Raw genomic sequence first — 21,264 nt, forward strand, 5'->3', positions numbered from 1 at the left:
AAACGCCTATTTCTAATAGTTACTATCGCCGCGTGCGATTATAGATTTATTAAAAGAAATAACACGTTACTAGTAGTTAAGATCCTTTTTTAGGTACTCCTTCGCGAAGGTAAGCCTTATAGCCGCGTATTCTTCCGTTAATTTTAGGCGTTAGAGTGCTCGGAAGTATAGGATACCTCCCCAGATAAGCTCGCGCTTAATTATCTCCGGACTATTATTATAACGGCTTCCGGTCCTCTATAGTATAGCGGATAATAGGGGACTAGCGTCGAGGTTTTAGTTTAAAATAAGAAAAGGATATTAATTAAAGAGTAGTAACTATCGTTCGTAGTGGTCTAGTCGTATAAAGACTAGGCGTCTTCTTTATAAGGTAGGTTTAAGCGTAGAATAGTAGTCTAGGTAAAGACTTAGATTAATCGATATCTTATTCTCTAGTAGAAGTAAGACCTAGGATACTCTGATATATATATAGTGTAGTTTACTAAGCCTCGGGTGAATAGAGTTACGTTATTCACTGGTGCCCTGGTAAACGTCCTAACCTGTTCACTGTCCCCTCCGTGAACACTTCGCGACACCCCACGTACTAGTGTATCCGTCTTGGCGTAGTCACGTGTTAGGGCACGTGATCCCTCTTTCCTGAATTATCTTCTAGTAACGTCCTGGTACGTTACGTACTAGTATATCCTTCGTGCTATTATATAGTTAGGCCTATTAGCCGTAATATTACCTCCCTCCTTCTAAGCATTATCTTAGCGGTCGTATAAATAGGTCGCCTCCCTAGGTTTACTACTTCCTTACTTTTCTTCTTTTCTTTATAGCTAATTATTATGCCCGACTATGTATAGAAATATTCTGCTAAAACTTCGCCTTCTCGTTCTACCCTTAATCGCTAGATTAAATCCGCGCTAATTAACGATTAAGGTTATGAGGTTATCCCTTATACTCGTTATTTTAACTATAACCTTAGTTATCTTTTCCTTAACGACCTCGATTATTATTCTTACTATTACCGTGCAGGTTGTACCTATAACTCTTCTCGTATTCCTATATCTTCCGGTTAGTGTTTTCCTGGGTTATACCCTTAGGCTGTGCTTTTTTCTAACCCTTTTTTCGATAGCTCGCCGAATTAACGCCGAGCTTAAACGGCTCGAGTAGGAGGAGAACCTAGCCGAAGAAGCCCTCTAAAAGCTTATCGCGGAGTAATAGCGAAAAACCGCCGAAGCTCTCGCTAAACTTTCTCGCCTTTATCGTATACGTTTATAGCTCCGGAAAAAGGGCGTTAAAATAGTCCGAAGAGACCTTACGAATATAGAGGAGTTAGAGGAAGTGGAGCGGAAGGAAGTCGAGGTTCGTCGTGCGGAGTCTAAGACTATAGTGGCTACGTAGGCGGCAGGTATAGTTAACGTAGTTAATTAGAATTAGATTCTAGCGTAGGATATAGGTGATTTTTCGGATATTAATTTTACGTAGACCGCGGCGCCTGGTTCCGGGTCCTAATAGTGTTTTATCGGTATTACTTTAGGAGTTACTTATAATAGATCAGGTTTTCTTTAGGTTTCTATATATTATCGCCGTGGTCGTAGTTTTTCTACTTAATAAAATATTCGGTGCCGTCTAGCGTCTCTCGGTGATCGAGGATTCGTTCTGCTTTATATATATCGCTAGTATCGACCACGATCGTGTCTTATATTATTTTTATATTTATTAATACTAGTTTAAGTAGTGAAATATAGAAATTATTATATATCCTTATTATCGGAGATAGTAATAGAATATAGTTCGTATCTGATTTTGTCTCTAGGATTTCGAATAGTCCTAGTTTTTTAAAGTCTAATTTATCGCTTAGTCGTTATGTTTTTATATCTTTACGAATAAGGTAAACACGGCCCCCCTTTAAAAGGGTTAGTCCCTTAATCCTTGATTAATTCGCGTATTTACTTATTCGTGTTCTAACTATCTCTAGGTCGGTTCGTAGTTCTTCGTGTAGTTTTTTTATGCTTTTAACTATTTTTATTATTTTTAGCATATTTAGTCCTTCTAAAGGTTTCCTAAATACTATTAGAGTATATCCATAGTTTACTTCGAACAGTGTTTTCTTTATTAACTCGTTTAATAAGCTATTATATACGAATTATATAAGCGGTAGGTATTATACTTAATTATCGTACTTATATCCTATATAGTATTATAGGTATTATTCTAGGATTTAGTTTATAATTTCGGTTTATCCGTCGGTTATAGGGTGAAATACTATTAAGTACTTATATTTCGCCCCTAGCTAGCTTATAACTGCTTTCCAGAAGTTACTAGTGAATAATTTATCTTTATTTATAATAATCTCGTATAGTATACTATAATCCCGGATTAGGCGGTCGAGGAAGATACTAGCTAGTTCCTCTACTATAGTGTTTTTAATATATAGAATATAAAGACTATATTTCGTGAATCGGTCGATAATCACGAATACGCTATTATAGACGATTCTTATTACTAGATTTTTAGATATCGGAAACCCTGTTACGAAGTCTATTATGATTAATTCCTAAGGTCTATTTACTACTAGTAATGGCTTTAGTAGTCCGTAAGGTTTATATCGGCTACTCTTTACTTTCTAGTAAATATCGTAGTTACGAATAAAGTCCCTAACTCGTTCTTTAGTTCCTGTGTAGCCGTATTATTATCGTAATCGGCGGTAAGTCTTATAAACTCCTTAAATCTATATATTAGCGAGGCGTATACTTCTTTAAATATAGTATCGATTATCCGGTTAATACTATTTATTTCTCTATTTTTAAGGGTAAGAGCTTCTCCTTTCTATTAGAGTATAGCTTATAGTTTAGGTGATTTATTAGGTATTCCTAGTCGGCTAAGTACGTTTACGCGATTATTTTCGCTTCCTTTTATATATTAAATATAGAAGTTAAATTCGGATAGGAATTCTGCCTATCGGATCTATTATTTATTAAGAACCTTAGTAGTGGTGAATTATATAAGGTTCTTATAATCCGTGTAGACCTATACCGGGTATTTTATTCCTAATAGATACAGTCTCTATTCCTTAAAGGCTTCGATAATAGCTATTAGCTCTTTATCGTGGATCTAATAGTTAAGTTCCGGTCTACTAAGTTTTTTAGATATAAAGGCTATAGGATATAGTCTCCCTTCTACGTCGCGTTACCCGAGTTATACTCCTAAAGCCTAGTCGGATACGTCTATTTCGAGTTCGTATTCTTTATCGGGGTTTAGTATTACTAAGATAGGTTCGCTAGTAACCCTTCCTTTAAAGGCTTAGAATACTTTTTCTATCTTTTCGTTCTAGTTAAAGTTAAGGCCCTTTTTAGTTACTTTAGTTAAGGGGATAATAATCTTACTATAGTCCTTAATAAACCGTTAATAGTAGTTAACGAGTCCGAGGAAAAACTAAATATCGCGAACGTTTTACGGCTATAGCCACTTAGAGACGTATTAGATTTTCGCCTTATCTATATAGATTTCGTTAGGTCGTATTATATACCCTAAAAAGTTAACTTCTTATATATAGAATTATACTTTTTCTAGTTTAATTAGTAGGTCGGTGTTTTATAGGAGTCATAGGATTATATAAACGTGTTATCGGTATTCTTCGAGTATTTTAGAGAATATAAGAATATTATTTAGGTATACTATAACGAAATAGTCTAAATACTTCCTTAGAATATCGTTAATAAGCGTTTAGAATAATACTAGCGTATTTATTAATCTAAAGGGTATAACGAGGTACTCGAAATATCCTCGCTTTATTCGGAATACTATTTTCTACTCTTCTCCTTCCTTAATCTTAATTAAGTTATAGGCTCTTTTTAAGTTAAGTGCTATAAACTATTATACTCTAACTAACTAATTTTATATCTCCGAGATAAGAGGTAGTGGGTAGTAGTTCTTAATAGTTATATCGTTAAGTTATTAATAGTCGATATATAATCGTAGTTTACCGTTTTCCTTTAGTATAAATAGAATAGGGTATCCTACTAATAACTATAATACTCTAATATAGCCTTTTACTAGTATTTCTTTAAGATATTCTTCTAAGGTATCTAATTCCTTTTAATTTAGTCCGTAGATTAAAAAGAATTTCGGGTATATACCCTCCTCAAGGGGTATCTTATAACCGTAGTGTTAATATTTCGGTAATCTAGTTTCTAGATTTTCGGTAAATAGCTTTCCGTATTTACGGTATTCTGGTAATACCTTAGCGAGTCTATTATAATCGCCTTCTACGAGTCCTTTCTCTGCTTAGATAATCTAATAGATTCTTTTAATAATATTTATTACGTATCGGTTATCGTGCCGTCACTATTATCTTAACGTTCTTCGGTCTTTTCTCGCCTTAGTCCCTAACTTTTAGCGGTTATTTAAGTCTCCTTAAGGCTCCTTCGTCGGTAAGTCTTTCTGCTATTTTTAACGAATATCGGGATCGGGTAAGGTTTCCTTTATAGTCTTCTACTTACTCTTTAATCTCCACTAAAGCTAGCTAAGCTTCTAGTCTATATCGGGATTCCACTTATTAAACTATAGCTCACTAAGGATAACGTCCTTATAGCCTATATCGTATACGTCGAACTTTATTATTTTAGTCTTATTCTGAATATTAACCTAAAGGTGTATAGTCTCCTAGCTAATAATAACTTCTTCTTAGGACTAGTTCTTTCCCGTATACGGAGTAATTTTATACTTATTTTCTAGGTATTTTCTAACCTAGGGTATAAAGAACTTTCTCATAGCTACTAGTAAAATAAAGTTTCCTGCTACGCCTATATCTAATAGTGCGTTTATCTTATATTTATTAAGTCGTATTCTAACGTAATAGTGCCCTATACTACTACGTGTTATAGAGTATATCTATCGAGTGCCTCTCGCGTGCTCCTTACGATAGTATACTCCTAGCTTTTTGCCCGTTTAGCTCGGTATTTAAGGGATATTTCTTTATCTAAGAACCTATACTAGATTAAGAGCTATTCTATCTATCGTAGGCGCTTATTAAGGGCCTAGAAGCGTGATTCCTAAGCTTCTTAGTCTTATTCTAGTTATCGGATTTTTTCGGTAGCGTATACTATATAGCTAGTAGTTTTATATTTATCTAACCGGTATTCGTAGTAGTTATATCTAGGTAGTTAAAGGCGAATCTCGCGTCTTTTATCCCTGGTTTCCGTAATAACCTAGTTATCACGTTATCTTCTTAAATAGACTCTATCTTCTATGGTTTATTCTTTATTCCGTGGCTAGAAGTTATTAGTCTATTTATATTCTGTATATATAGGATATACGTCCTTAATATAATTAGCCTAAAGGATTAGGCTATAGCCTAGGTAGTTAGCGTGTATTATTTATCCTCTCTTATACGTTTAGTATTTAGGTAGTTAATCGTCCGATTCTTATAGGCTTATTATTAGGCCGGTAAAGGTATCTTAGTCTTCCTAAGTATAGTAAGGTCGCTAATATATAGTTTATTACTATTCTTCGCTAGTATTTATAGATACTTTACGGTAAGCGTTATTAAAGCTAAGTTTAGTAAAACGGACTTAGTAGGTTTATCTAAGGGGTTCTTCCGCGAGCTAATCGAGTATCCATAGCTAAATAGCTTCTTCTTCGATTAGGTCGGCTACTTTTATAAGTTAATACTAGAAGTTCGTGTTATTATCCGGAACTTTATCGGACTCCGTTTCCTAATCTTATTTTTCGAGTTTAGCGATTTCCTCCTATACGTAATATATATAATCTTCTTTCTTAAGTTAGTGTTTCTCTTCGGGAGTAAGTCCTACTTCCTAGAGGGCGCTAAAGCCTCCACTACTAGTATTCGTGTGGACTTCCAATTTCTTCTAGATCTCTAAGATCTGCTTCTATCTTTTAGCTTCTTCCTTCGTCTATCCGTGTTCCTAAAGAATTTCCACGGTGGTTTATAAAGCTAGTCTATTATTATCCTAGTCGGGGATTTTAAGGCTATAATCGTTATCGTACTCGTTATTAAATACTATAGCGAGTATCTTTTAGGGTCTTTTAGGGTAGTATCTAGCTCCGTCCTTCTCTAATTAGTATACTAGATAATAGTTATCGTAGCAGGTTATCTAATAGAGGTTAGCGTGTAGTATTTCGTCCCTATAAATTTCCAGGTATCTAATAGCATTAATTTCCTTCCAGGGTTTCTCTCTTCCGATTATATTAGCCTATTATTACGATTATTCTCTTTTAGGCTATCAGTAATCGCGCGCGAAGTAGCCTGTTTTATTATAATTATAGTATTTAACTTTACTTATATCTTTCCTGCCCTATTTATTATTCTATCGGTTAATATTATCGAGCTTTATAGGACTACTATAATACCTATATAAGGTACTCCCGAATTAGCGTGGGTATAGCTACTTCCTATTAGTATTAGCTTAGTTCCTCCTATAGTAAGTAGTATATATTATAGTATTCGAGTTCTAGCGTTTCTCTATTCGTTATTTAAATTATTAGTTATCGATCCGAATAGCTATAGCTATAAATATACTAAAATCTTCTAAGCGGTTAAGCTTATATAGTTTATCCTTGACTTCGTCTTTAAGTCCACGATAGTATTGGTCTATACGGGGTTTATTATTATAATTAAGCTTCGAGACGATCTATTAGAACTTAGCGGTATAGTCGGCTATCGACTTAATCTATTAAAGCTTTTTAAGTCGTTAGGCAGCGACCCTTTTCTTATCGGGTTACTTAAAAATACCGCCGAGTCGCTAAACGAAAACCTCGAAGTCGCCGAAAATAGCCGTAGTATTATCCTCCCTCTCGGTAGGATCGTTAAGGTGCTCTGGATAGTCCCTATAGATAGGCTTAAACTATCTATAGGTGTCTCCTATAAGGAGTGCTATAGCGTAGAGAACTCTCGCCTCCTCCGTGTTAAGGGTGTCCCTATAGAATAAGAAATACCCCCGGAGATAGGTTAGGAAGCCTTATAGCTATCCCCGGGTCCTATTATACTTAGGTGGCTCTAGGTACTTATACCTTAGGTTGCTAGGACATAGTGCTTTAATCTAAGCTTAGAGTTACTGGTTCTCTTAGTGGAGTTACGTAATTTAATTACGTATAGCTTATATTAGGTCGGCGGCCGCGGTGGCCGTCGTTCTAGCGTTACTAGTAGCGTTACCCGTGGTATTAGCGTTATTCGATATATCGTTCTTATCGAGAGAGTACTACTCGTTAGGTATTAAGGTCTACTTACCGAATAGAATTAATTAAAATATTACGACGGCTTCCGGTCCTCTATAGTATAGCGGATAATAGGGGACTAGCGTTAAGGTTTTAGTTTAAAATAAGAAGAGGATATTAACTAAAGAGTAGTAACTATTATTCGTAGTAGTCTAGTCGTAGTTATATCGTAAAGACTAGGCGTCTTCTTTATAAAGTAGGTTTAAGCGTAGAATAGTAGTCTAGGTGAAGACTTAGATTAATCGATATCTTATTCTCTAGTAGAAGTAAGACCTAGGATACTCTGATATATATATAGTGTAGTTTACTAAGCCTCGGGTAAATAGAGTTACGTTATTTACTGGTGCCCTGGTGAACGTCCTAACCTATTCACCGTCCCCTCCGTGAACACTTCGCGACACCCTATATACTAGTGTATCCGTCTTAGCGTAGTCACGTGTCAGGGCACGTGATCCCTCTTTCCTGAATTATCTTCTAGTAACGTCCTGGTACGTCACGTACTAGTGTATCCTTCGTGCTATTATATAGTTAGGCCTGTTAGCCGTAATAACTATACTATAGATTAACCCGATCTCGAAGAACCTTATATAAAATAAAAGGATCGGCTTCGATAAATCGGAAGAGGTATCTTTTTTCCCGTTCGCTAAGCATTCGTGGGCGCCCTAGGCGAGGGAGTGACTAAGCAGATTTCTGCTATTAATACCGTTTGCATATTCCGTGGGCAGTGCTAGGGGATACGCCTTCGCGACGCGTAATCTAACGATAGGATAACCCTATTTCGCGTAGGGTTATAATCTTCGCCCTCTTATAAGGCGAATAATAGTGGTTAGGGGTCTAAGGCTATTATTAATCTATAGTTATAGCTATTTAAAGGTAGGGTGGTGATACAGGTGTAACGCGTTGATCGCGTTAAAGGTGTGGATTATCCCGAAATTTCTGCTACCCCACTGTATATGTTAGTACGGATCTATTATAGCGTAACTACCTTACCTAAGGTATTCTCGACCCATCTCGTCACCGTCGTCCAACCGACTCAACAACTCCCATCCATCTCTCTCGGCTCACGAAAGAAGACATATATATATAACCGCACAGGAAACAACTCTCCAGAGGCCTCAAAAATGTCCGACAAAGACTCCAATAAACTCTCCACAACCTTCTCCGGACCCCTCTCTACCCATGGGCCCAAGTGGTCTTCACTTTGGGAAGAGAATTACACCCCCTGGGACCGCGCAGTCCCCTCCATCGCCCTGCGTGATCTCCTCGCCTCCCGTCCAGATCTCGTCCCATCGGCATCCCGGCCTAGCTCGTCGTCGTCGTCGCCATCATCCTCCACGCAGCGGCCTCCTCGCGCCCTCGTCCCCGGTTGTGGTCGCGGCCATGACGTCCTCCTCCTCTCCCTGGCCTTCGGCTACGATGTCGTCGGGCTAGACTACGCCCCCGGAGCCATCAAGGAGGCCGTTACGAACCAACACGCCGTCGAAGCCGGGCTGCAAGAGGGTGACGAGAAGGTGACGGCCCATTTTCGCCCTGCCTTTGACCAAGGGGCTGAGGCCGGTCGCGGTAAAGGAGAGGTACGTTGGGTGTCGGGGGATTTCTTCGACGACGCCTGGCTTGAAGAGTGTGGAGTGGGGAGAGATGGCCGATTTGACCTCATCTTTGACTATACGGTATGTTATCCTTCATTCCAAAATGCTACCGTCCTCAGGTCTCTACTACCTATCATTCGTACCTTCCTTGGTGATGCTTTTTCCGTTCTCCCTCGTTGTAAATCGAGGTCGTCCTCCTTCTATCCGAGATAAATAATGATATATGCATGCTTCTTTTAACACGGATCTAACAGTTCCTCTGCGCTCTCCCCCCTTCGGCCCGCCCCAAATGGGCCGCGCGCATGGCCTCCCTACTCCACCCTTCCACAGGTCGGCTCGTCTGCCTCGAGTTCCCGTCGGGCAAGCCCCTATCCGAACCTGGCCCGCCCTGGGGCCTAACTCCGGACATCTACGTCGCCTTGCTGGCGAGGCCGGGCGAGGATCTGGTCTTCGAGAATGGCGAGCAGGTGCGGATCCCCCCGTTGGACCCCGAGAAGGGGCTGCGTCGATTAGACCTCATCAAGCCTGCGAGGACACACAACAACGCCACCAACGAGGACGGGACCGTGAGGGATTGGATTCATGTGTGGGCGCATGCACGGGCCGTGGCTGACTAGACAGCGCTGTCTCCTTTCGAGTCGCCATTTGCAGTGTAGCAGCAGATGTAAAATCGCTTGTTCTGGAAGTGGTGCTTTTATGGGCCCCGTACCCCGAGAAAGGGGGAAGGCAGCGGAAATCGACGTTGGAAGACGAAGGAGGATTCGTCCCGGGAGACTTTCGATATCGACGTAGAAAGAAGGTAGACGCGAGAAAGAAGGGGCATATCGTATTCCGTATATATTGGCCCGTCAAGCCTTCTTGCGAAGCGAGTTGTAATGCTCCCCAAGCCCGAACCCGTGCCGGTAATAAGCCAGCCAAATCGTCTTCGTCTTCTCCGCCTCGACACCACCAGGCGGCGGCTCAATCCTCTCCGTCCGCCCATCCTGCACAACCCGTATCTCGACCCCATAGCGCGCCGCCAGCGCCGCCAGCTCCAGCTGCCCGCCCCACTCGGCCGTGTCGCGGATCTTGGCAAGGTACGCATCGAGCGGCTCCTCGAGGAAAGGGGCGTAGTCGTCGGGCCGGCCCGCCATCCATCCTGTCGCAGCCTTCCGCACGATCCTGTACGGTGGGTCTTCGTCGTTACCGTCGTTCCCGTCGGTCCCTCCGCCCCCTCCCCGCAGCGGGATCCCGTGCTGCTGCAGCTGGTCCGCCACGGCAGAGAAAAGGCAGTGGCCGTCCGGTCGTATATCCTTCTCCACGAGGTCGTTGGCCACGAATACCTCGGCCATGTACTTGCGCTCGAGGCCGCGGTGGTCCGTCATGTCCTTGGCCTCTTCCTCCGCCTTGGCCGCCGCGGCCTCGATCTCGGCGGCACGGCGGGCCATGCGTTCCTTTTGCCTGTTCCGCTTCTTGCCTCCTCCTCCTCCTCCTCTTCCTCCTTCACTTCCCTGTTGTGATTGTTGTTCTTCCCGTCTCTGTCTCTGTTGCTGTGATGACGACGACGGGGGCGGCGATGATGTCGGCGGTGTCGGCGCGCCGTCTTCACTCTCTTTGATGCTGGTATTCTGCATCCGTTCCGAAAGAACCTCGTCTACCGCTTCATCCTGTGGCTCCTCCTCCTCCTCCTCCTCCTCTTTACCAGTGACAGGCCCCGTGGCCCGCGCCACTTCATCGGCCTGCCTTGCCTTGAGCTGGCGTTCGAGCTCGGCGCATTCGTCGTTGATACCCTTCCGAGTCTTCTTGGTTGCGCTTTTCTTCTTGTTCGTGATGCGCGCTACCAGATCGCGCTGCTCCTTGCGGTGGCGCGCCTGGATTTGTTCGAGCGTCTCCTCCATTGGGGGAGGATCAACTGGGGGGGGGAGGGGGAAAGATCGAAGCCACTTCAGTAATGGCGTCGCGCAGAGCCAGAGTATAATAGCCGGGAATGTGGTGATGAGCGTGTAGGCCTGTAGAAGATTTATGAGGTAAATAAGCGCTGTAAAGAAGAGATGGTGTGGATTTGACAGAACTTGGAAAGATTGGAAAGTGAGCGGAAAAGAAAAAGAGAAGAAAAAGAAGAAGAAGAAAAAAGGCTTGAAAAAATCTCCGCTCTTTGAAGGCATCCAGGTTTATGGGTTGCTAAGAGTGACAGCGCGGGCCGCTGAAAGAGGGGCACTGGGAGGGGTTGTACAGTGGGCGTGCACTGTACTTGATCGTACTTGCTCCCTAACGCCCTAACTCCACCCCCATGACCGATCACTAAACATCCCCTGCCCCCAACATCATCCATCATCCCGAAAATTAGAATTTGGTCAATGGGCCTTATAATCTGTTTCCATTTCCCCTGGTTTTCTACATGTCGCCTCCGAAAGGACTGTATCAACAAAACCTCAGCAGGTCGACTTCCTTAATAATACGCCAAATAAAATGACCCTGAGGTCCCCTCTTCTTCTCTCCGTCCCATGAGTCCAACCCCAACCTCGAAAAGCCTTAACCACCCCCGACTAATGGGAGAGGCTGGAGACACTTTCCTTTGATATATATAGAATACAAAAGTCGAGGGGAACTTGTCCCCCGACAAAAAAAACAGCATCTTCACCTTTAAAACCCCTTGAATGGGTCATCCCTGAAGAAGTCATCCTCTCCTGCCGTCCGACTGCCGGAATACCAGTCATCCACCCCCCGTGTTCCTCCCCGGGAGTTATAACTGTCGCGATTCCGGCTCCTGCTAGCCCGGCGTCGGTGCTCCTTACTCCGCCTCCGCGCCCGGTACCTCAGCTCCTCCTCCTCATCCGGGTCCCCGTCGAACTGCGAAAACGCCAGCGGGCTGATGAACGCCTCCATCCGCACCGTCCCGATCGCGTCGAAGAAGTTGCTCGGCCGAGTCGACGCCTCCGACGTCCGCTGCGACCCCGTCGTCGTCGTCGTGCTCATCCCCCAGCTCGGCCCCCCGCTCGACGCCTGCGACTGATTCGTCTGGTAAATGTCCGACGACCCCGCCGTTCCCACGCTGTTCCCCGCGTTGCTGTTCGTGTAGCTGTGCCCCGCGCTGCTCGCCACCGCCGGCCCGGAAAACCCGCGGAACGACAGCGGTGGTGGCACGTGACCCCCCGTGTTGCTGCGCTTCCGCCCGTGCACCATGGCCGCCGACCGCTCGTGGAACCGCGGAATGACGGGCGCCTCGGCCGCCTCCCCGGATCGTTCCCGAGAATGGTGCATGTGGTGTATCTCGGGCAACGGCGGGAACGCCTCGTGCTTGAAATTGAAACCACCAACGTCGTCCATCTGAGACGGGGGCGCACTGGGATTGCTCCGTACGCTCGGCACGCTCGGCACGCTGGGCATGCTCGGTGTAGCCGTCCTCAGGGCCGACGTCTTGCTCTTCGTCAGACGAATCGAGTCGCGTATGCCCGGCCGCCTTTTCGGCTGCGCCATTTCGAAGTCGGGAACCATCGTCTTCGGTGGCGGGGGGGCCGTGATGATCTCCGGCACCGCTTGCTGCGAGTGAGCCAGGAAGGACAGCGCCGTCAGCCACAAGTAGTGTCGCTCTGCCGAGACGGCCGTGAACTTGAGCGCCCTTTGCGGTGTGAGAATCAAGATCGACCGGTTGAAGATTGTCGGCATGCCCTTGGGCGCCGGGTTGTCGTCCTTGACGTCGAGAACCGATTGGATCGTCACTGCAGAATTAGGGAGGAAGGCCATCATCAGTCTCTCTGCGCTCCACCATTTGTGATTTGGCGTCGGGGGACGGGGCTTACGTTTTCGGCCGGCTTTGCCCATCAGGGCGCTGCCCGAAGAAGGTTGCTTGCTGCTCCACAGGATGGCCCGCTCATAAGGCGCCAGCCAGACCCATCTCTTGTGCCGGTCGTTGCTCGTCTCCTCTCGGCCGCTGGGCTCGGGAACACCAAACGACTTGCGCCTCCGAACATACTTGAACATCCATTCACCGACCATCGTTTGCGCGATGGCATCCACCACCCCAGTAGTACCGGAAACACTTCCCTGGGAGTTGAGATCCGTCCCGTGGGTCCCGTTGGTCCCGCTGGTCTGGTATGTCTGAGCCGTCTGGGCTGTCGTCGTCGATGGCTGCGACCTGTGCGACGATTTGAACCGGGACCTGCCGTTCTCTCGTGCATGCGGACTAGTAATGTCGTTGTGCGGCAACGGCGGGAGTCCCGGACTTTCCGGCCCCTCGGTAGTCTCGGAGAACGGCGGAGGGGACCGGCTGCCGTGTCGCCGGTACTTGTGATTCCGCGGCAAAGCAGCTGCCGACCGCACTTTGCGGATGCTATTGGCCCGGTAATGGCTGCGCCCGCTGCCTCGTCTCCGCCACGAACCGTCGACCCTTGTCGGACTCCGCTGCCCGTCGCTCGGCGCGCTGGCGCTAATCGGGGGCCGCCGGGAGCTTGCTCTAGTAGGGATGGGGAAAGGAGGATCGCGGGAGTCGGTGAGGCTCGGGCTTCTGGCCCGTCCCTGGTGGGTCGCAATGCCGCTTTGTATCATGGCGGCCCTTCGCATACCGTTGGCCTTGTTCGCGCCAGCTCCCGTTGACTTCTCGTAGCTTCGCTGCGCGAACTTGGTGTGTTGCGCTCCCGAGCCCGCAGCGGAGTCCTTGTCCTTCTGCACATTGTTCTCTTTATTCTCCAAGTTATAGCTGTAGCTTTCAGTGCCAAGGGACCGCACTGAACTCCGAGACATGGCCGAGGTCCTCAACGTAGGCTGCTCTGGGGAGGCCATGTTGCCATAGGAGCCTCTCTTGGCCGGCGCAACAACACCCGACTTTGGCCTCTGCCCAGGTGCGGAGAGAGCCGTCCTAAACTCGGCATCACTCAGATCCGGATCGGCATCGCCGTAGTCTTCACCCTCGTCCGAGCTGTTCGCATCGAATCCGGCAAACAAGCTGCTGACGCGGTGTGGGCGACGCATTGGCGCCTTCTGGCTTGACAGGGGCCCGTCATCATTGTTGCCGGGGTAGGCATCGCGAGGAGGGCTTTCGACAGGGCTGCAAGGCGTGCCAGAGAAAGTAGGAGACACAGGAGGGATAGGACCGCGAGGGGATGTAGGCATGTCAGTGAAGCTGCGCTTAATCGCCAGCCTTCTCGGATTGCGAGGTGGCAAATCGGCAGGGCCAGGCGTAAATTGCTCGGGGGCATCGACATCAGCGACACCAGCAGATGACGTGGTAGGATTAGGGGACGTGGGTCGTGATGAGATGGCTTCCGGTCGCAAGTGCATGGGGAGTTGAGCGAGGCGCCGATCCACGCGGATCTCGTCCGTCTGAACACCAGTGGATTGCACCGGAGCTGCCGATACGAGGAGCGAGACCTGACAGCCAGCGTCTTTATTGTATTGCGGAAGGCGTGGCTCACGGGGCGTTGTTGGTCGGCTAGTCGGAGGAATGACGCTGATGCTGGGGATTGGGAGCTCGGGCATCGGGGAAAACTGGCGCAACGGCTTAGCTTCCTCTTCCTTCTCCTCCTCTGTTGCCTTTTCCTTCTCATGGTCTTCCGTCTGAGTAGAAACAGAGACCGTGGGAGTGGGTTTAGTCTCCGGAGGTGGTGGTGTCAACGCCCGCAATGGAGACTTGGGTGTCTTGGGCGGACTGAGCGGCTCTTCCACCGTCTGAGAGCTGGTCGAGACCATATGGTGTTGGGGACGAGCTGAAGTGTCAATTGTCGAGGGCCTGTTGAGTTGCACGCGCTTCCGTCGCTGGTTGGCCTCGATTTCGAGCTCGGCTGGTGGAAGGGTCTCCAATTCGGGAGCCCTTTCAATGCGCTCGGCAGGCTCCGACGACGGCTGTAACATGGGCGATGGCGGCGGGGAGAACTGGGTTCCGGTGTCGGTGTAGACGACTTTAGGAGCAGGCGGATTCACCACGTCTTCAGGGATCCCATCTTCCAGGGCCTCCAGCACGGGTTGGTTCACCCAGAGCTTGCCACGCGCAACACTTCCCGGTCGCTTGAGGCTCTCAATGCTTTGGTTTCGGCGGTGGAGCCTGGACATGACACTGTCGCGGCTCATGTTGCGTGCGTGGTGTCGATGATGAGAGAGCACGCTTTCTCGGCCACCGTCATCTGTATGCCAGTCATCGTCTCCGTCCAGGTTGAGTTCATCCGCCAACGAATTGCCGTTTCCTTTTCCAGGACTGGGCATCCCTGAGAACCGAATACTGTTTGTCATGCTCATCGTTCGGACGCTCGCAGCGTCGTTCTCCCGTCCCGTCTCCTCCGTTTCGCTCTCGGCGTTGTGGGCACCGTGCCCGTGCCCGTTCAAGTGGAGAGCATTCTGGTAAGCGGCGACCTCATCAAGCACCGACTTCAGCCGGCTTTCGACCACGTGGATCCTGCGCTCATACTTCCGTTTCTCCTCCTCCCAGGCATCCTTCTCCTGAATCCAAAGGTCATGCACCCTCCGAGAATCCTCTTCTTGGAGCCGAATTTTCCGCTGTGCAGCTTCAAGCCGCACTTTCGTCTCGATATTGCTTTCAACCGCCTCATCGCGTTCTCGTGTCAGCTCTCCCAGGGCTGAAGTCGTGCCTCCTTCAAGAAGAGCTAGGTGTCTCTTCAAGGACCGGCTCTCCTTGGTCGTCTGAGCCAGCGTTTCCTGCAGGGACTCCTGTTCTCCTCGAGTGGAGTGCAGGGTGGCCTCCAGGCTTTCGATAAGTTTGATCTTCTCTTCCTGATCCCGCCTGAGGTTCAGGATCTCAGCCACCAGATTCGCATGCAAGGTGGGCGTAAATCGTCGAGGATCCAGAACACTGATGTTTTCGTCGTTGGAGACGTCTTTCGACGACCTTTTCGTGACTTTCCCATTTCTTTCCCCGGCCGCAAAAGAAGGGGAGTAGCTTTTCGTACCGGGTGGCGTGACAGAGCGGCGTGATCTCCTCGAGCCCCCAGAAGGTGTCCTGTAGGGTGTATCTCGTGGGGTCGGGAGTGAGGTCGCAGCAGGGCCGCCAGCCTCATCCTCTGTCTCCCAGGCATTCATCTTTTCAGATGCTGACGAAACGAATATTTCGGGGTAGTAGGTGACGCTACAAGCATGAATCAAGTCCAAATGATGGGCTCTGTTGCGAACATCCGGTTCGATGTGAAGGAGAGGGATCTCCTGAAGATTGACTGAGGTCCGCGGAAGGGGTTCGATTTGAAGAGGTCAAAGCACGACACTATATCCGTGATCCCTGCATCGGTCGGATTAGGAAAGGATGCAGCAAGGTTCAACTGCAGAATCATGGATGCATTGATGCTGTTCCAGCACGTTAACATTAACACTTCCAGTATAGCCAGGGCTGCCTGGCTCGAGAAACACTGTCTCAAATGGCCGATGGCCCAGGTATCCAGTTTACTCACCAGATAAGGCGGGGAAGTGTGCGCTTCTACCTTCCAGTATGATCACCAACCGTCGGCTAGAAATGAAACCAGAGTTCTTTCTGGTGAGGAGGGGTCAGCAACTCATCACCGGGTCTTCATACTGAACGGGTGCTGCCACGCAATGGGTCGAACAATGGTCACTGATTACTGCCTACCTTTTAGAGAAGGACAAACAAAGAAATAAGCTAGGTATGAGGCACGCTCGGCGGCGACCCAGCTGCTGTTGCCCACGCTTAGGCAAAACAATAATCTCAGGTATCGCCGTTCTTTTCCAGCCGTATGCAAATATTCGATGCTTTCATTCAACAACGTTGGCTTTTGAATTCGAGTAATTCGGGTATCCAAGGCGTCCGGGGAGTATTCCAAGCGAAAACGCCGGCAACGGGCAGTCGGGTGCACAAAGGCGAGACAAAGGAGATATGTCGCGTCGAGAGAAGACCTGTTGAAATATATATAGGGAACGCGTAGAACGATCGCACAAGCGGACGGGCGAAGACGCTAAATCGGCTGTTGTCGGTGCAATCAGGGTCAGCTGTGTTCAGTACAAGACGAATCACCGTCATGATACAAGACATGACCGTCGAAACTCACCGATTGGCGCAGTTTATAAGAGAGAAGAATGCTCGAAGGCGCAGGATGTAGGTCGACTCGAAAGAAGCAAAGCTCACTCACATGCGTCTCAGAGGCAATGTATAATAAAGAGAGAAAACAAAACAGGGGCTCTTGCTGGCGTTTTTCGTAAAAAGTCTTTGCAAAAAGGGGTTGAAGAGCTTCGGCTCGCGATGCCAACACAATAGGATCGAACCGAAGAAAAAAGAGCGACACGGGTAAACCTGATGTTGAGGGGGGAAAGGGTCGAGCTGGCGAGAGCACCCTCACGTAAAACCAATGGCGCCCACGAAAGAACGAGTATGAAGAGTGCAAGATGCAAGAGGAAAAGAAACGAATATCCGTAGCAAAGGTGTTCAGTCTTCCCCAGTCCAGTCCTCCAGCATTATGCGCGTGTCGAAGCTCAGAGGGCAATGAAGAGAAACAGAGAAGAAGCAGGGGAGAGTGCCCGGACCAGTTAATGCACAATGGCTCCACAGTGACAGTGACGAGCGGCTCGGCAACCTTTTCTGGACTCTGCAGGGTTGGGTCAAGACCGAGGAACCCCTGTAGCTAAGCTTCATAAAAATAATTGAAAAAGTCCGCAAGGTAGGGGTTGGGGATGGACTCGGGTGAGATTCGAGGGGAGCAAGGGTTGGGTATCCGAACATCTGTGTCGTCGTCAAGGGCTCTCGCCCAGAAGAGAGCAGACCTAGGCGTATGTACGTTGTAGTGATGTTTCGTCAATTGACGGTCATCTATCTCTGATAGAATCAAATTCAATCTGCGTGAAGCAGGACAGACGTCGTCGATGTTCGTGACACGACACGGGATGGCGGAAATGATGCCACGCAACATGCGAGCCTGGGAGATGTGCTCGTCCACCCACCCCATCCATCCATATTCGCGTACTTGTGCCCATTGGCGAGCTCATTGGGGCATGCATATGAAAGACTTGCACAAATGATATGTACTCCGCATAGGGCGACAAAAGCTCGGATGCTTCGTTCGCAGGAACGAGTTTGATTTGATTTGATTCAAGTTTGGGCGTAGCTCGGTGGACAGGGGCCGACAGGGGACTCCCCCAGGTGTGTTGTCGAAATGAGAAGAGGAGAGGGGAAAGGAGATTACTTCGACGAATACAACCATGATACAGATACCAATTCGTAATACAGTGCCGGTACCTATGTACCTACCTTATCTTACAGTACGACTAACAGTAGCTACTGTCTATGGTACTTCTAATGCTACGGTGTGATCCGCCTTTCTCGTGGCGAAGTGTAAGTAGAAATACAGTACCACGATGGGGTAGTCCCCGTTTCGGGTGCCTTACCTTACCTATTCTTCCAAGATAAGCTACCCATATCTGTACGGAGTGCGGGAGTATCAGTATATAAGATAATACCTTACTCTACCACTTCCGTCAGAACGAAACAGCGCCTGCACTTTTGTCCTGGAGTTGTCATGTAGATCACTGGAGAAGGGAGTGCTTACTCCCTGCAGCCCGGAACAAGGAAAGAAACGATACCTTCGGTATGAAAGGACTTCGTAAGGAAGGAAACTGACGAAAAGGACAATGGTCGGCAGCCTCGCCGAGATGGCTTCACGCTCATTTTTCCCGGCACGCCGTCGAACGGGAGGGCGGCTTTTGCCTTCCCCTAAAAGCCGGACCTCCCGCGATTTAGTTTGGTTTGGTTGCATTTGGTTGGGATGAATGAATCACGAGAGGACAAGGCTTGACGTCGGTAATGAAGTGAATTGGTCACCAAGGATTGAAAGCTGGACGGGCGTTGGCTGCTACGACGGATGGGTACGTACGAAGTAACTCCGTCCGGTGATACGATACTCCATACGCTGTACTTCCACAATGCTTTTCCTTTCGACAACACTGTGCTCCTCCGAGTAAATTATAGAGTCGAAGTAAATGGCGCTTCTTGAGGTACGAAAGAAGTACGAAGGACAGTTTGTGAATATCGCAAGCTAATTCTCGTATAATAATTTATCCCGCTTCAACAACCTATTCACCCATGCATCCACTTTGACTCTTCTCGGTCCCCACGGACCAAGGTGCACGAACCAACACATCTGTCAATCCACATTAAGTACGGATATGTACTTCGTATATTATGCGTGGAAGGGTTATATCCTGTTCGATAATCGTACTTCGTACATCCATCGTGCATCGTCTCCATACATTTATGCCTCCACCTGCACAGAGAGCAAGGGCCTTCAGCTGACCAGGTCAGAGATCTCGGGCTGGTCTTGACACGGATCGTTCGAACATCTTCTGAATGTTCCACTTGACAAAAGGACAAGTGTCCATGAATTTTTGGATACGTCGGTTTTCGCCTAATGCGCTTTCATAACAAACTGTGCACAGGCTCGACGCGGTGTTTCCCGGCTATCAACGTCGCCTCCGTACTCCGTGCTCATGGAGACGACTCGAGAGATGATATGATATTGAGAGTCAGAAAACACACACCGCAAATGTTGCGCCGGGACTGCTCAACCCCACCTCTCCAGACCCGGTGCAACGGCGTAGGTACGTACATACGAGGTTACTCCGTCCACAGGCTAAGGTACCTTATAATTGCAACGTAAACTACCCCGGGTTCAACAGGCGGCTGGAACGAACAGGGCCCGGCTTCCCTTCCTGTTGGTCATCGTCACTCGTCGCTATCACAGTAGCAATTCACAATGCCAGAAGGAACGCCAGAGTACATACGCCAGTACAACGTACTACCTTACCTACCTTACCTACGTACCTAGGTAGGTACGGATATGATTCCCAAGACACGCGCAAGCTTCTGTAACCTCACAGATTCTATCCGTGTTCTCTTTTCACGAAGTAAACTCTCATAAAGCGTTGTATGGATGCAATCATTTCTATTCGTACATCTCCTGGAAGGCAGGCAACTAGGTAGTTCCCAATATCGCACGGTTCGCGCCTCTGGATGGGCAGGTCAGTTGGGTGGTCCATTTCCGATGCCCCCCCAGTCCAATCCTTTATCTTCCCCCCTTCTCCCCCACTTGAGAGGCAATGCCACAGGGGCCATATCCGTAGAGGTAGGTTGTATGTAAGGTATTCGGACAAACTCCGTAAGAACAGAAATCCCTACGAAGTTAATTCTTGATGAAACACGACCGTACCGTCTGGCTGGATCGTGCCCACTCGATCGAACCTTTTGACTGCGAACTCTTTTCCGACTTCAGGATCCACATAAACCTGGCTTTGGGCACAACGGAACTGGAGGGGAAGGATCGAACTGTCTCTTCTCGGCGAGTGGAGAAATTTGCACAGTTGAGAGGCATGGAATTGCCCGTCTAGTACCTTCTTCGTACTTCAAAACGACGAAGACGAAGATATGAGTGCTTGGACGTAAGGTACGGTGTATGTACTCTACCTCCTCCTTCAACCACAGCCAACAGCTTGGTGTTCATTCCAAGCTGGTACATATTTACAGCGCCCCGATTGTTTGACCCAGGGCCAAAATAACCGAGACATCTGATTACTCGCATGCATTTTTCGCACAACATATCGCCGTGTTCTTCGCTCTCGGCCCCTCTCTCTCTCAATGACCAAAGCTAGACGGGTACCAGCTCAAGGGGCCGCGGCGAATACCCGAATACCACTCAAGAAACCAAGCTAAAAGCAAACTCAGAAGTAGACCTCCACTTTCTGCAGGGTCCGGGTTCCTCGCATGGCATCTTTTTGGACTCATTGACCTTTTATGCTCAGCACGCACTTATTATACCGCAAGCGCCTGCGCCACGAATCACGTCGCCATCCGGTCCCAGCCTATCAACAGCCCCGGGTGAACACCATATGCTCCGCCGTTGATGAGTGATCGACCCTCGATTTATCCGTACAAAGGATGCAATGGGCACCTCACCTTTTCCGCTCTTCACTACGAAGTATTACGGATAGTTACGTAGCCTTCTCCGGACTCCGGACTCCGGACATCACTCCACGGGCCGCGTTCAAAGGGCGCATCGCACTTTCCTCGAAGCCGTTCAAGACAATGGCGAATCGTCTCATAATTACGGAGTACCTATATCGTCTTGCCCCTTTAGACGCAGCATGTGGAAACCGCGCTTCCCGACTTGAGGCGAAAAGCCCCGGCCTGTATCCGTAGGGGCTTGTTCGATGCTTGTGTCGTCGTCGTACTTCTTGCCGTATTGTGGCAGACGGGACAGTCTTCCCCCATTACCATCAGGTTCGATCCTCTGTACTGGCGTCGACACTCGCTGCTATCTTCATCCCGGAAGACTAAGTATTGCCGTGGATACGCACTTTTCGCCTGCTCGGTCGCAACAGTTGGGGGAAACCAAATGCAGGAAGAAACCGGCTGTGGTGACGCTGGGGTTGCATTGTGGCAGAACCGGTCTGGCTCCTGCAGAACTAGCCTAGACGGCTATACAGGGACACTTGCCGAGTACGGAGTACGAAAAGTATTGGGCTTTGATTCCGCGGCTCC

The 21,264-nt window shown here is 48.0% G+C and overlaps 4 protein-coding genes across 4 annotated transcripts; 2 read left to right on the top strand and 2 right to left on the bottom strand.

Moving 5' to 3' along the window:
• The first annotated feature begins 8,247 nt into the window (after positions 1 to 8,247).
• SODALDRAFT_329507 (S-adenosyl-L-methionine-dependent methyltransferase) lies at positions 8,248 to 9,685 on the top strand. The gene is made up of 2 exons (XM_028610969.1): positions 8,248 to 8,891; positions 9,065 to 9,685. Exons 1-2 carry the CDS (start codon positions 8,343 to 8,345, stop codon positions 9,425 to 9,427), a joined length of 912 nt encoding a protein of 303 aa, XP_028462447.1. The 5' UTR covers positions 8,248 to 8,342; the 3' UTR covers positions 9,428 to 9,685.
• On the bottom strand, positions 9,659 to 10,687 carry SODALDRAFT_318073 (cysteine proteinase; the record flags this gene model as incomplete). Its single annotated transcript, XM_028609370.1, has 2 exons — positions 9,659 to 10,283; positions 10,356 to 10,687. 2 exons carry the CDS (start codon positions 10,685 to 10,687, stop codon positions 9,659 to 9,661), a joined length of 957 nt encoding a protein of 318 aa, XP_028462448.1.
• Positions 10,688 to 11,432: 745 nt separating this feature from the next.
• Positions 11,433 to 17,935, bottom strand: SODALDRAFT_364141 (hypothetical protein; the record flags this gene model as incomplete). The annotated part of the gene is made up of 10 exons (XM_028614615.1): positions 11,433 to 15,861; positions 15,906 to 16,073; positions 16,178 to 16,203; positions 16,287 to 16,309; positions 16,399 to 16,493; positions 16,598 to 16,705; positions 16,790 to 16,865; positions 17,032 to 17,323; positions 17,456 to 17,715; positions 17,776 to 17,935. The coding sequence occupies 10 exons, from the start codon at positions 17,933 to 17,935 to the stop codon at positions 11,433 to 11,435; spliced, it is 5,637 nt and encodes a 1,878-aa protein (XP_028462449.1).
• A 1,984-nt stretch (positions 17,936 to 19,919) lies between these two features.
• On the top strand, positions 19,920 to 20,627 carry SODALDRAFT_364143 (hypothetical protein; the record flags this gene model as incomplete). Its single annotated transcript, XM_028614616.1, has 3 exons — positions 19,920 to 20,086; positions 20,209 to 20,260; positions 20,376 to 20,627. 3 exons carry the CDS (start codon positions 19,920 to 19,922, stop codon positions 20,625 to 20,627), a joined length of 471 nt encoding a protein of 156 aa, XP_028462450.1.
• Between the last annotated feature and the right edge of the window lie 637 nt (positions 20,628 to 21,264).

The sequence above is a fragment of the Sodiomyces alkalinus genome, assembly GCF_003711515.1.
Source record: "Sodiomyces alkalinus F11 unplaced genomic scaffold SODALscaffold_16, whole genome shotgun sequence".
Taxonomy (NCBI): Eukaryota; Fungi; Ascomycota; class Sordariomycetes; order Glomerellales; family Plectosphaerellaceae; genus Sodiomyces; species Sodiomyces alkalinus.